At 43.6% G+C, this 16,941-nt stretch overlaps 1 protein-coding gene across 1 annotated transcript in view; it reads left to right on the forward strand.

Annotated features, from left to right (window-relative positions):
* The window catches only part of SPMIP2 (sperm microtubule inner protein 2), a 43,374-nt gene that overhangs the window by 19,760 nt on the left and 6,673 nt on the right, over window positions 1–16,941 (forward strand). Inside the window, exon 4 of the mRNA XM_072037358.1 lies at window positions 14,210–14,364. Within this exon, the coding sequence (XP_071893459.1) occupies window positions 14,210–14,364 (155 nt within the window). The remainder of the gene's footprint in view (window positions 1–14,209; window positions 14,365–16,941) is intronic.

Here is a 16,941-nt window from a genome sequence, read left to right on the forward strand (position 1 = left end):
TTGCAGCATCTTTCTCTGGATTTCCCCCCACACACACCCTGTATGAGTTAAATCATCATGCTCCGTTTTTATCCAAGCCAAGTATTAGATATATTAGATCATAGGCAAGCATTCAAATTTTTGGAGAATCAGGGTCACGCAATGGTGGAAAATTAGAAGAAAGCATTTTTTAAATGTTGAAGGAAATCAGCTTCAACAGGGAAAATCCCACAAGTTTAATTCTTGTAATGGATGGCGGTGACACACGCTCTGCTTTCTGTGATGAATATTATTCCATAAAAGACTGCAACATGAACCAGTAGTTAAACTAGGACAGATGTTGCTGGAAATATTTAAAAGATGTTTACTTTATATTATTAGTGATCAAATATGCAGTGTTCTTGGGTATGTCATCCTCATGACTTCCCACAAGACATAATATTTTCCTTGTTGGAAAAAGCAAATAACTCAAGTTGTAGGCAGTTTTTAGTAACCGAGATGTTTTGGCCTGATGATGTAGCTGCTGAGGTATCCACCAGCATCCCCAGCCCCCATCCAAACTGCTTCCCCAGCCTTGCTCCCCTTTTTCCCTCCATACATTAAAATGATTCCCCCCTTCTCCTCCCAGAGCTGGTACTTTCCTCGGTAGCTCTGCAATGAGGAACTTCCAGCCTCAACTATCCAGACCAAATTTTCCCTTCTTCCTGTGGCTACCACTCAAATTAACCTATTTCTTCGTGCCATTTACTCAGTGAATGGGCTTGAATTAAGAAGTGAAAATGTTTTTTTTTCCTGACTAGGGCATGAAACTGGCAAACGCAGGGTTTTCCTTTACAAAGCTCACAAAGGTTTCAGCTACTGCAGTAAAACTGCTGCAATCTTCTCTGAGGACATACTTGTAGTGATTAAAAAAATAAATAAATCACTGCAGTTAATACGCCTCTGTAAAGTTAAAGCTGATTTAAGATTGCCTACACTCTGAGTTGCATTAATATAATCCCCTTTAACTAATCAGGTGTGAGTTGTACGTGGAATGTACCCAAATACTCTATTATAGAGGAAAAAAAGACTGATCAGCTGCAAAGAAAGGGAGGTGTGAACGCTTCCTTCTGGCCTCCCCCCTCTCTCCCCGCTGAGCCTGCCACCCTTTCAGAATGAAGACAGGCTGCATTAAAGCAGGGGCAGCACACAGAAAAAACATTTATTTGTGATCTTCTTATGGATCCTTGGGGGGGGCCAACTTGCTCCTCCATCACCCCACAGACACGAGCATCCAGCTGGTTGATGCCAGGGTCTGCACCCTCCCACCCCACTTCTTGCCAATAACCACAGGGAGGCCACATCAGATGCCCTTCCTTTTAGACCCACATTGCTATCTCAAAGCCAAACACCCTGAAATATCCCATTCCCTGTTTCCTCCTGTTAAGTACCCGTGTCATTGACCTCCTTTTAAGTTTCTCAGCTTTCCCCCACCCTCCTTTCTCGTTTCCCCCCTGTTGCTCAATCACTCGAGCTGCTGGGCTGGTGTCTCAGCAGAGGGCCACAGGCCAGTGCTGGGGAAGGCCAGGAGCCATCGCTGAGCCTTGTGCTCGGAGCTTGCCCCACAGCAGGGCTGTCCCAGCTGCAGTGACAGGTTTTGTCCCCTCAGTTCCTCACCCTGCATCCTCTTTTTCCTCATGTTTTTAGTCCGTCTTCTCACAAGCAGCCTGAGATTGGGCTCACCCAAAAGCCTGCGGCTGCCATTTTCCATCTGCCTCTCCGACACGCCTGTCTGTTTTGGGGATGAAAATTTTTGGCCTTGTGAAATTCTTTGGCCCCGTAGTGGTGGCTGGTGAAGGAGGGTGGAAGAGGATAACCTCTTGCTGAGGTGGGAAGGCAAAATGCTAGGGAGGGGTCTGTAGAAATGATGCAGCAGTATTTTCTGATTCCCAGTTGGTGAAGGAAACAGGTCGGGAGGAGAAAACTGGCCGGGCAGCAGCCATCATACGCTGGGCAAAGAGGCAGCCTTCCTCAGCCGCCTGTGCTTTGAATGCTAGTGTGCTAAATGCCTTGCTTTGATATCATTTACAGAGCGCTTCCCTTCCCTTGGGCTGTTTCTATATCTAAAATGTGCTTGCTGCAGTATGACCATAGATTACTTTTCTCATCAGCCTGAGGGCGCAGGAATTGATACAGCTCTTACTGCGATCCCACTGACTTCAGGGGAATTACTTCCCATTAGAGCAAGCAAAATCAGAATGAACTCTCCCTTCCTCTGTTATTAACGGAGTCGTACCGTGAAGCCCACTGGAGTAGTCAGAGACAGCCAGAGATAAATCGCCCTGTGTTCTCGTGCAGCGCTGTCCCTGTGCATGTGGCAGGATAAACTACGTGTTCAGATACACCACAGAAAAGATAAACTTATCTTTAGCGTCTATCGCTTTCCGTCTGCCATCCCTGGCACGCGAGGCAGAGCCTGCCTTGCCACGCAGCAGAGCAGCTTTGTGTGGGGCAGTGCTGGGCATCCTCCTCCACGCCCCAGAGCCCCCCAAGAGCCAGAACCATGCTGCCAGAGCAAGGAAGGGGCAGCGACAGAAAATTTATCTGCTGTCTGCTTTTACTATTGATTTGAAAGCCATGATTTTATTTTCTCTAGCTCTTTCTGTTGGGAAGCAAAGTACCCAAGCATTCAGACTCTCACAAGCCCTTTCATCCTCATCTTATAAATGAGAAAGCCCTGAGATTTCAAATTATTTGCCCTTGCCCATAGATGTGGTGGAGCCAGAAACAGTTCCCAGTTACAGCTTGCCACTTGAATACATTTCACCACAAGATCATCCTTCTTCTTCTTCATCATTCCTTAGTGCTTAATTTAGGCACAAACATAAAAATGGAACAAAACAACAACACCCCCCGTCCCACTCCCTGAAACCTCAGGCCCAGATCCACCATGAGTCAGACACGCAGAGCCGCCAAACTGCGCCCAGCCAGTGCATGACTGCTGTAGGAAGTGCTGGCAGCTGCCTCCCTCTGCAGAGACCAGTTACACCATGGAGATATTCCCCAAATAGACCACAATTTATGCTGAGAGGATGGGAAAGGATCTGTCAAAGGAAGACGCATTCTGCATCCTCAGAAGCAGATCCAAAAACCACTCCAAGCGCTGTCCCAAGTGGCTCTCAAGTCACAAACACCATGGGGAGCCTACTGGGCCCCTCTGGACTTCTGTTTCCCACCGTCTGTGTTAATGGAATAGTCTACCCCAGATGTTACTAATGAAGGTCTTTCTCTTCCCAGTGTTAATGCATTTTTCCTATTCTCTTCCTTTTGGACAAAAAGAAATATTTAATACCCCAACAACTAACATCTCGCAGTTCTTTGTAACAAAGAGGCCATTTACCTTCTCAACAGCTTTTATCTCCATGGACGCACCCATGACTAACAATAAGGCTAGGATGGCATTCTTCTGAGCTTTGCCTAGGTGCTTAGTAGTATCTATCCAAGTGAGCAGCAGCAAAACTGTTCAAACTGTGGACATGTTCAGAGATGAAGCTGATAGTCCCAATTCCTAGCTGTCATGTCCCCAAAGGTGAAGTCAGTTTTCCTACCTTCTTGCTGCCAGCTGCACACCAATTCTTTTTTTTTTCCTTACATCCAAGACCTAGAATACATTTTTGTTTTAAACAGTGAAGCGTAAACGTTGTTTTCTTGTGCCTTCTGCTGATACATTCTTGGTAATGAACATATCTTCCATATTTCTCTAAAATAAATAGGTTTCCTCTCCCCTTCTCACTCCTTGCCTCCAGTTCAGAACTGTCAGGAATTACAATTGCTGATGCTGTGCTTGCTGTGGGGCCACAGAGAAGTGTGGCTTTGGCATAAGCAGAAATTTGACCTGCAGTTTTCTTAGCCTCCAGCTGAAGGAAAGAGGATGTTGCCTCTTGCATAAAGGGGTTTCACAAAGAACTCACATAACCTGTTCTTGGCCACTGCTGGTTACAGTGCCAGTTAAAGCTGCAAGCAAATGGGAAAAGACTCAGTCGGCCTGACTAAACGTTTTTACTTTTTTCAAACACACGTGATAAAAAAGCATTGCAGCTCAGTTTTCCCCTTTATCACATCACTAACTCATGACTTCAGGCTACCCTGTAGCAAAACCATAGAATCTAAGATCTAATATTTGCAGCACAGGCTACAACAAATCTTTTTTGCAGATTTGCAGAAGAGAATAAAGAGCGAAAACCAGCTCAGCCCCTTTGTTCCCACTCTAGCCTTTAATGTTGTAAAAGGCAGTTCAATTTCATATAATCACAACAGCAAGCAGCTATAACAGAATACATTAAAAACACATTTGTTCAATAAAAGAATGCCATTTCACAAAAGGTCATGCTTTCAGTTTTGAGAAGGCTGCTAGTCACAAGCAAAATGCCAATACATCATATCACAAAGCATTGACTTGCCTATTCCCCAGCTGCCTTAGCTACAAGAATGAGACAAACAGTATTTACCTACCTCCTCAGATGCTGAAGCATTCAGTCATAAATTAAAAAACACACTATTGAATATTTTAAAAGAGGCATATGTAGAATAAGACATATAATTCCATAAACTGGATAATGTATGAGAAATGCATTGTCAAAAGTCTCCTCGGGGAAAAAATAATAATATTGAAGAAAACAATAACTACGCCGAAACTATTTCATTGGTTTTAGCCTAATTGTACGTAATATGCCTCAGCATTTATTTAGGAGATAGTTACTTGGCACTAAACTTTGAATATTTAACACAAACTAATATTTCTTCAGTTTCAGGGAGTTTCTCCTCCCTGCCCAAACATCTGCAGCACAGTGCTCTGGTTCCAGTGACTGTAGCCATTCCCATAGACGTACACTGCTTTTGCATTCTCATCTATAGCTCCAAAGTGTTAGTCCCTATAAATTTGGCCTGCATTCTGTAAAATTTCCAACAACTTTGAAAGGCGATTTTTATGCTACAAGAAAATTTACTTTTAATCTGGGCTAAATTTATTGCCTCATTTAATCTGCAACCTCATATTGACTTGATGAGCCTAGCTCTTTGCCATTTATCTCTTAGGCACTTAGTTAATGAAGGAAGAAAATTTTGCTGATTTTTTGTCTTTCTAAAATGTTGTTCAAGCAAAAATATGAATACTCATCAGTCCAGATAGACGGGAGGAACACAGTACTACCTGTGATGTTCATTCTTCTCATTTTTGTCCTGAGTGATATTTAAAAGTAGGTCAGGTTTCTGTATGCCAAGCATTAGAGGCAACAACACCTGTAATTATCGTTCCTTTTAACAAAGTGCTTGATGGTGATTTAAATATTTTCCTAATGCACCACTCCATTAAAATGCCTGTTGGTGGATGGGCAGTCTCAGGTTTTAAAAAATTCAGCTATAACAGATCATCTTTATTTCAGAATTGAGGAATTACATTGTTTTTCCCTTATTAAAAATAAAATCAATAAAAGGAATGGGTTTTGTTTGCTCTCACACCTCTGGAATCAAGACTTGAAATTTCTCAAGCTTGCCACCATGATGAGGTTGTGCTTTAGCAGTTTTCACCTGATCAAGCCGTACAGCTTGGGGCAACAGTTCATTATCCTCAAAAGAAATCTATAATCATTTATTATATAAATTCAGTGATCGTATGTGCTCTGGGCCCTTTGAACAGTTAAAGGGCAGACTAGGTCTAAGTGAGAAGGTAGGAAAACTGTGAAGTGAGAGGAGTGAAGATGGGAAAAGGTGGGAACATGAGGGCCCCTAAACAGGAACAGAGGATGGGAAAAAGGCTGTAAGCCAGGAGGAGACAAAAGCAGAAGCTGGAGAGGTGGAGATGTCCTTCTTCAACCAGTCCTCTCCCACACACATTTTGGTTTGGAACTTGAAAACGAACAGACAGCTCTTGGGCCTCAACAGACCTTGCTGTCTAGCAAACAGCCTTAAAACCCAGTGGGGTAAAACCACGTTTTCTCATTCACCTCTCTTCCTACCAGTGAATGCTGCCCTCTGCAACCTTAATTCTATTTTAATTTCTCTTTGCCAATGTAATAAAAAATCATTACTGTAGCAGCATAAATGATTATCAGATTTGCCTCTTAGCTGAGGCATGGTAGGAATGCAAATAATTAACCAAAGAGTTGACAACCTAGAAATGTTGACTGCCTTACAGAATAAATGGTATGTGGACGTGAGTTTCTTATCCTGATACATACAGGTTTATTTGCATAACTGTATCTTGAACATCAATCAAGGACCAATCTATGCAACTTATATATATTTTAAAAAATCATAATCAATGCTTTCTTACTCAAGGAAAGTTTCAAGAGAGAATTAGCATTCTAAATTGCAAAATATTCAAACAAAACCACTGAACATTACTGATGTGAGCTTTTAAATGGCTTATGACACATCCAGATTGGTTCAGTAAGAAAACAGGTTTGGAGCTGGATAGTAACTGAGATTTTCTGTTGGTTTTGTGGTTAAGGATAGCCAGATGGATAAGGATTTTATTATAGGTGTTGGCAAGTTAATGCTGCTGAAAGCCTGACACATGACGCGTTGACTCCAAGCTGGAACATCAGACTTTCATCAACACTAAATTCAAGCAGTGTTTCTGAAACTGTAGCCTGGATGTGCCACCGCAGTTTGTGTATAACCTGCTTCAAAAGAAGAATAACCACAAACATCAGGAATTATTCTGTCCTAAGTGAAAAGGATTAGCAAAGAGCATTCACCACAAAAGAAGAGCCAGAACTCTTGAGAAGCCATGCGTGCAAACACATGTACTAGGCTCTGCTCATGCGTGTGCCCAGCTTGCACAGAGCCCACTTCACAACACCCAGCCTGGAAAAAAATTGGTTTCACCTGCAGTCTTCTACTGCGCTGAATCCAGACTTCAGACAGGGGAGAAGCACACAAGTAATCTCCAAACCCTGTACTGTACATGAACCTCTAAAACACATACAATTTGTTGAAAATACATGCACCAAATTCATCAATTAAATTCCTGATTTCCTAATTCAACAGTGAAAACAGTGTTGGCTTGGAATGTCTGAACCAAAGCAATCCAGCTGGAAACGAGTCATCTCCCAAGGAGTCACACGTGGCTGACATTTATCTTTGTTTCTTCATTTGTAGGATAGACAGCCATTTACATTCCTAAAAGACCTTGCCTCAGCAGTTTCCCTTTTGAGACAGTACAGTAAGGAAAAGAGCTAACTAATCTATTTGTGGCCTTCAAACAGTACACCAGAAACTTGATATGCATGGACAGGTGCCTGCCTGGGAAAGCTGTTCATCTAATTTTAGATATGCCAAGATGAACAGGAGGAAAAAATATTACGGATGGGGTAGAGAAAGCAAAGAAAGGATTCTGGTTATGAAGAGAAAAGAGTAACTGGACCAGTGCATGCCCATGCAGTGTGCCATTTTGTTATTAACATGAATAATATAAAACTTTACCTTAATTATCGCTTGATGTTCAGTGATTAAACATCTCTTTGGAGTGCCTCCTCTCATCAAAACAGGATTTCTTTCTAAAGATGGCCCCTATCTCTTGGCCAGCTTAATATAAAAACTTCTCCATTAATACAGGTTTCAATTGAGGTAGTGGACACCTGCGTGGAGCTAATGCAGCAATCAGCAAGAGGGCGGGTAGAGAGAGCTCAAAATGAGCAGCAAGCTGCTGCATTTGAGATATAGCAGAGAAGGTCAACGTTTTCCTAACTAATCAGGGCTTCTGGTCAGGAGACATTGGGAATGAGGTAGGTTTTGGATGCTTCTTCCACCAGGGCAGGATGTGCTTAGCTTGCAGTGCCTCCCAGCAATCAGCAGCCCAGCTGGAACCCATCAGCAGTGATCGGGCTCTGGGCTCATGACATCACTGTGGCACAGAGAGCATTTTTCACATACTAAGAGAGCACGGATACAGGCTGGGAGCTGGGGGAGTTTGTTAAGTAGGCAAACTGCTGGCTGCAGACCCTTCTTTTCTGCACTTTAAGCTTTTCATTTCATTGGCGTGATAGCATTTTTCAGCTGAAAAGGGTGACTAAAAACACCATTAACATTAGCATCAGTTCAACATGCGTGTTAGGAGCCCTAGTAATTAACTATTGAAATACATACAATGCACTGCAACCTCTCTTTGGTTTTCTGAAGGGGCTGAGTCTTCTGGCTGTAAATTTTGCTCAGCAGTACTGTCAACTGTTTTGCAAAACGTGCAGAAATTGCAGAAATCAGTCTGGTCAAGAAACGCATATTTTGCTTCAGCACAGCTGGAAGCCCCTGGGAGCAATGCCGCATTATACCTCAGCACAGGCAGGCTCATGGTAGAGAAATGAATCAGCCATGTACTTTGCCCTACAACCTCACGGCAAGCATGCCAAATGACAGGCTGAGAGGCCAACTTTTCACCTTATTGCACCTTTGGGAAAGAGGCATTACAGTTGAGGAATTTTGCAGTGTGCTAAGAGGTTTCACAATGCCTGGGCAGACAGAGATGGTGAAAGAGCCCAGATCTGTCAAGTTGAAGGACTAAATCACCACTTTGCTCACATGCCTCTGGAAGCCACCATTCACTCACGTACAGTTGGATTGCCCTTGCTTCTTTGTGCTAAGGGAGCATATGGTTGCTAAATCAAGAGAGGGGCTTCCTCTGGGGGATCTGACAGGGAAAATGAACATGAGCACCCTTATGATGGGCCACACTGCCAGTAGCACACAACAAGCAGGAAAAAACTGTTAACAGAGGCTGTGGTTGTACATCTTCTATCTCAGCTCTTTTGAGAATCAAAGTCCCTTCTTTTCATTTCAGACACCACGTCTCACTCATGACCTCTAGAGTGAGAAATGCAGAGAGAACTGATGTTAAAGGTAAATCGGAGTGCTGTAAAGATGGAGTGAAAAAAACTTATTTCTGCCGGCATTTTAACTATTTGCATATGGCTACTGCATCTGTAACAACACAGGAAAGAAGATACTCGCTTGTGCAGACTGGTGTTAAGATATTTAGCCAGAAACTAAACAATCATACTTCATTCATCAGTTCGGATGAGGATATACCTGATTTTACAAAACTGTATTTTTAGAAGCAAGTCTTTGTCAATTGTGGTAAGAGCTTTCCATTTAAAAAAATATAGAAAGCTATACAATTTCTAGCAGATACTGGCAGACAGTAGCTGCAACACAGTATGTCCATCTAGTCTGTGGTGGTTAGGCTGGAGTCAGCTGCTCAGCAAAGCAGAGCAGCCAGGGTCTTTAGCTCTGAGTGATTTGTGAAGACCGTAGGCTATCAGACTTATGCTACCAAAATGCTTTTTAATTCAAAGTGTTAAAGTTTCAAAGTTCAGATGTGCAGAGGTCACATTTACTGAAAATTTTCAATTGAATTTCCACCACACCAGGAGGCACAGGGTACTAGCAAGAGTGAAAGAGAGAAGGCAGCTTTGTTTCTCTTGCTGGTTTTAAGGGAAGTTTTTAATAGCTGCCAGTTATCATCTAGCTTCCTTTGCTCAAGTTAAGTAAATTACAGAAACTTCAGCTTCACTGTGTTTAATGTATAACTGAAATAACATATTGCAAAAGGTACAAATAGCACTAGTGGTCACAAGCCCTGAACTGGAGGGAGGGACAACCAAAATAAGTGAGGACAAGTTCAAAGTACACTGAAGTACAAGTCTAAAAAACAGAAGTTTGTATTCTTAATAAAGTTTTTGGCTAACTTAACGAGATGGCTGAGTTCCAGTTGGGCTCCCATGCCTCAACCGCAGCAGTTTGAATAGTTGCTGCTACTGCAGGGTGCTGCTGATTTCGCACGAGGCCTAGAGCAAAGCCCCAGGCTCACGTGAGCCAAATGCACCAAAAGAAGAAACAGTTTCTTGTTCTCTGCAGATGTCAGCACACAGCCACTTCTCACACACTAGAGATTAACTAGTGAGAGGTATGGACTCCATCTTTTACCCAGTCACAATAGCTGGGTCCTGAGAGTTCAGGCTTCTGCGTGCAGCCTCAGCCACTGGGGCATTATTTGACCTTGATTTCCTAGTAGCTGCTGCTCAAGCCCTTTGCATTCTTCCTCAAGTTGTTCCACCTCTTTATGGATTTTTCCAGCTGACCCCTTTGATCCTATCTGAAGAAGCTGAGCGGGGGCAGCTCCTTGCATGGAGGAATATCAGGCCTGACAAACAACAGCTGCAGCAGAAGTCAGAAAGCCTTTTACATGGTGCTTTCTTCCCCATCATCTCCACAGAGCCGCTTTCCAAGTGCAAAATATGCTTAGCACTTCATCTTCATTCTCTGGTGACTTCGCCTTTCCCCAGCCAGCATGACAGCAATTCAGCAGCTGCTACACCTCATTTATCAGCAGCTTCCTTCACCTGTGCTCAGAGCACTTGACAGTCACAGACATAACTCATGCAAAAGGCAAGTCCCCTCCTGAAGCACGCAGAGCTGCGCGGTGCCCTTTGCAGGCCTCACAGCCAGGGGAGATGCTTGGCTCCCCCAGCTCACCCCAATGATCAGGAAACTGTCACAGACTGCAAACTGCATGGATTTGCACTGTACTTCTCCAGAAGTTACCCATTAGGACATTATTGCAATTAGCAGTAGTGGCAGCTACCCTCATGGCAGGCCGCAGTGGGGGCAAGGGCCTGGAAGGAAGCAGTGAGGAGCAGTTTCAATGGGGTGCCTCAGGCACTCCCCGGTGCAGTGAGAACCAGGCCCGAGGCAATGCACCACGAAAGGCAGCAGGGGCTGCAGTGCTGAGCTCTTTGATGCCCTGCTGGAGCTAGGAAAGCCAGCTGAAACCTGCTTTTAACACTGACTGCAGCTGGGGGAAATAAAAATTGAATTGGCACTAGTGCTACAAAACACACATTTCTGTATTACAGCCAGATGCAGCTGTGTTACTTCGCCCCACCTCCAGGGTCCAGCTTCCCTGTCACAGCTAAGCTGAAGTAACAGTAGGCAATGGTGGGAAGAGGAGCCATGCTTCCCCCTCATCCTCGGCACCTGGCTGCGGGAGCTCAAGGCGGGGGTAACAGCTATAGTCTGGCATCCTGCTTCAAGGAAGTACACAAGGGAAGATTTCTGCTGGCAAACAAGGAATCAGCAGTCGAGTGGTTTAACTAACACAAAACCCACAGCCCAGGACTCCCAGTCCATCCCCCTGTGAAGGGGACTGTGCTGAAGGGGTGATCACCTGTGATCACCTGTGATCACCTGTGATCACCTTCACCTGCTGCGAGGCACCGGGATGGTGAGCTCAGACTTGGCCTCACAGGAACCTAGTCCACTGAATGCAGAGACCACAGCCATGTGTGTTCCTTCCCATAGCAGGCACATAGCCTGTTCTTTCTCTTGCCATTGAACCTTGCATTTCTTCCCCTTGGCATCTGAGAATAACTCAGGCTACGCCCGGGCTTGACACTTGCCTTTCTCTTCAGCAACTTGTGGTGTCTCTCAGCACGTTGTTTTTGCAACAAGAGCCACTACTTAATCTCCAGCAGCAGGAAGAAATCATCTGAAATCCTTTGTTTTGAGACGCAGTTTATGTTTGTCTAATTATCCCAAAGGCACCTTCCCCCCAAGGGGACCCTCTGTCCTCAGCTGCCCAGCAGCTGGCCAGGATCAGGCCGCCCCTTGGGAACAACTGCCGGGACTGCCATGGCAACTCATCCCCTCCAAGAGTGACAATCACATCTTGCCTGGTCAGGGCTGCTTTTGATCTTCTGATTCCCACCGTATAGATTAAAATAAGCAGCACCAAGACTGAATTAGGAACTCATAACAGACACCGGTGGAGCGAACTGCAATTTATGACTCATAGTTTTACTTTTCTGCTCATTCTTCTTGTATTTCCTCCTGCCCCTACCCTTTCACATAGGGTAAAGCTATTTACACTGGTTGCAGTGTGCTTCAAGAGGAAGCATGCATTATATCTGTTTCCTATATTGAAATAGAAAGATGTTAAGATTCTGCATTGCCATACAACATTTATCTCAACTACCTGCCCGTCAATCTAAAAATTGACAGCATACGCTGTTTCTGTGAAGCAGTAAATTAGCATCTTGTACACTCCACATGCTTGCCTCTAACACCTTCCCACTGCTGCAAATGAGAAGCTCATTCAGAGACAAGCTTCATCTTTCACTTCTGCTTTTATTTGCCTGAAAACTAGCACTTCCCTGGAGTGGATGCCAACTGCTGCTACTTCTAAGTGTTGCTCAGCAGCTTGTCATGAGTTACTTTTTCCATGTCTTTAACGCATCCCAAGCAAAGAATAAAGATGTGTAATAGTAAAGAAGCAGGTGCTTGGAAAACAATTATATTTCTTTGGCAGTACCTGTGTGGTAAATACTTTCAGCTAAATCTCTACCCTTACAGACACAATTGTGATTGTACACAATGAGCTTTCAAGGCAGCATTTAAGAGTGAGAGAATTAGTTTCCTCTTTTCTTCCCCAAAAGACAGACAGACAGAAGCCTGGATGCCAGACACTATTTCTCTGGCTTTTAAAGGAATTGCCAGAAAGGGAAAATGAAGCAGTATGCTATTCCTCTTCCTCCTCCTCAGCCCAGCCAGTAGGACTGTCAGATGACAAATGTATTTTGTGACTCAGAAGATCAGGCACTAACTTCAGCCATGGCATCCCTGCATGCCTTTGGACCAACACCTCACCTTTCTGTAAGGAATTACAGCAATTACCAAAATGCTAGGAAAACAAACAGGAGCTGCTTTGATGTTGAGCCACAGGCACAGGGTGAAAATTCCTGCTCTGCCACTGGTCTGACTTCATCAAGAATTGGGAATGGGGTTAATCAGTGCGGTTAACTCAGCACAGCACTAAGATTAAGGTATGTTAGTGACCAGGAAGAGGTATGGTAACTCCAGAGACCATCTTAGCATTGCTGCTCAGTGCTATACTATGCTAGCAGGCATACATGTAGCTGTGCTATCAGGACACTCCATGTTTGTTGCAGAGTACGTAAAAGTGCCCTGAAATTCAAGAAGTCCACTCTGAAGTTCACTGCCATGCTTCAACCCCAACTGTAGTGTAACTCAGCCCAGCCTCACATCTGAGACAAGTGTGCACAATGGTAGCCAACCATCAAACTACGGGAAGCATTACAATGTAAAGCATAGCGGGGTGCTGCCAGAGATGGCACCCCAGAGAGCTACCAAGCTCTTTGTGCAATCCCCTTTTCTTGAAGAAGGAGCGGGACTTTGTGCAAATAGCAACACCTACAGGTGAGATTTTCCACCTGGATCCTTTGGGACAGACATCATGAGGGACTCCTGCTTCAAGCACTTTTTCTCCTGGAATGGAAACCACCCAGCTGTCAGCTCTCAGACCATACCAAAGTTTGAAGTCTCCTCACAGCTCCAATCGCAACCTCCATACTTGCTTTCTCCGGGGCTGGCAGAGCAGCTACTATCAACAAAAACACACGCAGAAAAAGCATTATGTATTTTGAACAAAAGCAGAGAAAGCTAATTTAAGAAGTGAGGGGGGAGGGGTAAGCCAGCTTTTCTATAAAGCTTAGTATGATCCCAGTGATGAACTAGTTGGATTAGCTACTTAGCAGCAGTGTAGTTTAAGCATCACGCGGCTCTGGAGAGGAAGCCTTTTGAAGATGGAAACAGCATTCCTGAGTTACCAGCTTCCTCAGCTACCACGAGCGCAGAAGCAAGCACGTAATAGCACACAGCTACTCCTCCAGCCACACCCAGTAGCCAACAAATTACCCACAGCACTCAGAATTTATTTAGCAACATTACAAATGGGCATTACATCTTTGGCCCTGCATGTTTACCCAGTACTAGGCAACAGGCGAGACCACTGCATTCCTGTGGCAGGAAGGTGGCATCATGAAAGCCCAGAGAAGGCTATCTACCTTAGGGGGTGTAGCCATAGCTAGGCCTAACATGAATGTTTTAAATACCAGGGGCCTGACACACTCACTTGAAAGGCTGGTGTTTGTGACATCCCTCATTGTACAGCGCTGACACAGTTAGGTCCATTCCTCACCTACCCTGTGAGGCACATCAGGTAGGCATGCAGGAGACCCCGCTCAATGAGTCTCCAGATTTAGCTGCCATTTTCTGTCAGAGACATCCAGCCCCTACAGGATGAAGTTATTATTGTAAAAAGCAGGACAAAGGGGGGAAGAGAAAACAAAACACCTTTTTCCTCAGCACTAATTCCATTTTTGTTTCATGCTCACATTAGGCAGCCTGCTCCCTACATCCTCGAACAACAAGGCCACGGTGCACGGGCCAGGCTCGCCTGGGACTTGGGCAGATATGAAGGCTACCTTCACCCACGCAGCAAATGGGCAGCTGTGATTCAGGCAGCTCAGCCACCGGCACTTCCCAAATCAAAAGGTGAGGGGTTTTCTCCATTAGAAACACACCTGAAAAGTTAAAGTGCTTGCACCAAGGCTGCAGTGGCCCTTACAGCCACCCACCACCTACAGAAGGAAGGAGAAGCTATTGGTTTGGAGATGTGGCATAGGATTTTCAATTTCACATAAAGCAGGGCCACACCATGAATAAATGTCAAAAACTTTACACATTCCAGGGAATGAAAAACAGTTCAAAAATGCTCAATGCAAAACATCTATAATTTTCAAAACTGACATGAAGAATTTTAGGAGACTTGTCCATCTTAAAGCTAAAATGACCTTTGCAAACCTTAAAAAAAAAAAAGTGCTACACTACCATAAAACACCAAAGAAAGAAAAATGAAAACATTTACATAAGAGTAACAAGTAGAAAAGAGGAGAAAACCTTCCAGGCTTTATTTACCTGGGAAAAAGATGAGGTTGTAAAATAAGGTTAAATGGTTGATAAAATTAAGGACAGATTTGAGACAAACGTGTTATATACAGGCTTGGAATCCACGTTAGAAGGGAAAACATTTTTGTGAGCCCATTATCGAAGTCCTTGACTCCACAGCACTTTTATCAGACAGCACAACCACCCCAGGAAGATCTCAAGCAGACGTAAGCATTGATCCATATTTCTGCATCCACAAACAGTTCCCTTCCCCTAGAAGTGGGAGCTTATTTGTGAGACTCCTCACAGGAGTCTCTCAAATACCAAATGCCAGATTGCAAATGGCATCACTGCAACTCCAAACAGAAGAAATCCAATTTATGAGATTATATTTATTTTTGAGTGCTTGGCTGTCACTTCTAAGCCCTTTGGCCTTGTGTTGACCTTTAGGATTTCTAGACAAGATGCTACTCTACTTGTACTACTTAAACTGTTTTAGCTCTGGGATTGTGCCAAACCAGCAACTGACTGCAACTATTATGAGAGTAATTTTCCAGCATGTGGATTACTAGCATGTGGCTACTTAAGCTAATTTTATATGTGATTGGAAGACTTATAGGTCACAGTCTCATGGTTTATCACTCAGCTACATATCCCTTATATCCAAAATCCCATTTAACATTGACAGTTGTGTTCTCTTTGACTGCAAATACTTGGAAATTCAAAGGATATGGTGCATAGATGATTAACAAAACTTTTTCATTTAGTGAGAAAAACAATGGTGGAATACTGGCACAAGACATGGTTGCCTTATGATACTGCTCATGTTTACTCATGTCTACTGTAACCTTGAATTCCTTATTACATGTAAGGAGAATCTCTTCATAGGTTCTGTATTTCTTTGCCATTTATTTAGAAGGTTAAATCAGTTATTCACTGATATTTTGAGTCACATATTTTGATATAAGCACAGAGTTTACTGCAGTTTATTGACAAATTTTAAAATTGACAATGCAGAGTTGTCAATTTTAAAAGCCAAACGGTAGAAGGTAGTCTTAGACACACCAAAGTATTTATTAACACAGGTCCCCACCCCTTCCCAGTGCTTGGCTATGTTACACCTGTCTGTTTCTCTGCCTCTTGCTAACCTGCCAGGCAGTCCGTACCATACAAAGTCTAGAACAGAATGGCTAAGCGTAATTCAGAAAAAAAGTGTAACAAGTTGTCAAGAGCAACAGCATAACCACACTTTTTTAAAAAAAAAATCGGTTAAAACAGAGCAGAAAAACTTCATGGGACCTTACAAACCCTGTGTGAAAACCAAGGTTGCTCCACAGCACAACCCCCCAAGCCAATACAATGACCCATGAGCAGAGACATCAAGAGTTGGATCTCCAATTCATTCTCTCTCTTGTTCCTAGCTGAGGGGGGTCCTGTCCCTCTTCCTTTGCCCTACACTTGCATTTATTGGAGCCAAATTCAACTTGTGAACCCAGTATTAACTTTTTTTCTTGAAACACGTTGCACTTGCACATGAGCAAGCCAATGAACACAGAGCAAGAGACAACACAAGAAGCTTGCAGATGCAGCCAGTATGACAGGAGGAAAGACTGGATGGAGTAACAGGTTTTTCACCTTATTACAGGCATTAACTATTAAATCATTTCAAACCTTCTCACTTAAATGCAGAATAGGGAGGCAGCTACACAATTTGGACTGAGGTTACAGCTTACCACAGCATTAACATTTCAATGTACTTTTCACACAAAAAAAAAACCTCCATTGTCATAGACACCAATTTTAGCTAAAGCTATAGCAGGTGACTGTGTTTGTTAGTAGTCCTGCACAGACTACACCAGAGTTGTAGCAGACAGCACAGCAGACATTTCTCCTTGTTTCAACTGTGTACAGAAGCATTTAGTATCTTAGATCTCCTTATTTCCTTATGCTCGATTTCCAAAGACTTCAAAGTTGATAACCACTACAGTGAAACCAGAAAGCCAGGAATTATATTCAGAGAACAATGAAAAGCCCTTGATACCGAAGTTCGTAGGCTTTTGTTATATGCAATCCTTGTTAGCCTGACCATCAAATGAATCTCAGAAAATTTCATTCTACAGATAAGCACTTACACAGTACAAGCAAGACCCACCTGTTCGAAGATGTTAAGCATAATTGCAAGTG

The sequence above is a fragment of the Anas platyrhynchos genome, chromosome 4, assembly GCF_047663525.1.
Source record: "Anas platyrhynchos isolate ZD024472 breed Pekin duck chromosome 4, IASCAAS_PekinDuck_T2T, whole genome shotgun sequence".
Taxonomy (NCBI): Eukaryota; Metazoa; Chordata; class Aves; order Anseriformes; family Anatidae; genus Anas; species Anas platyrhynchos.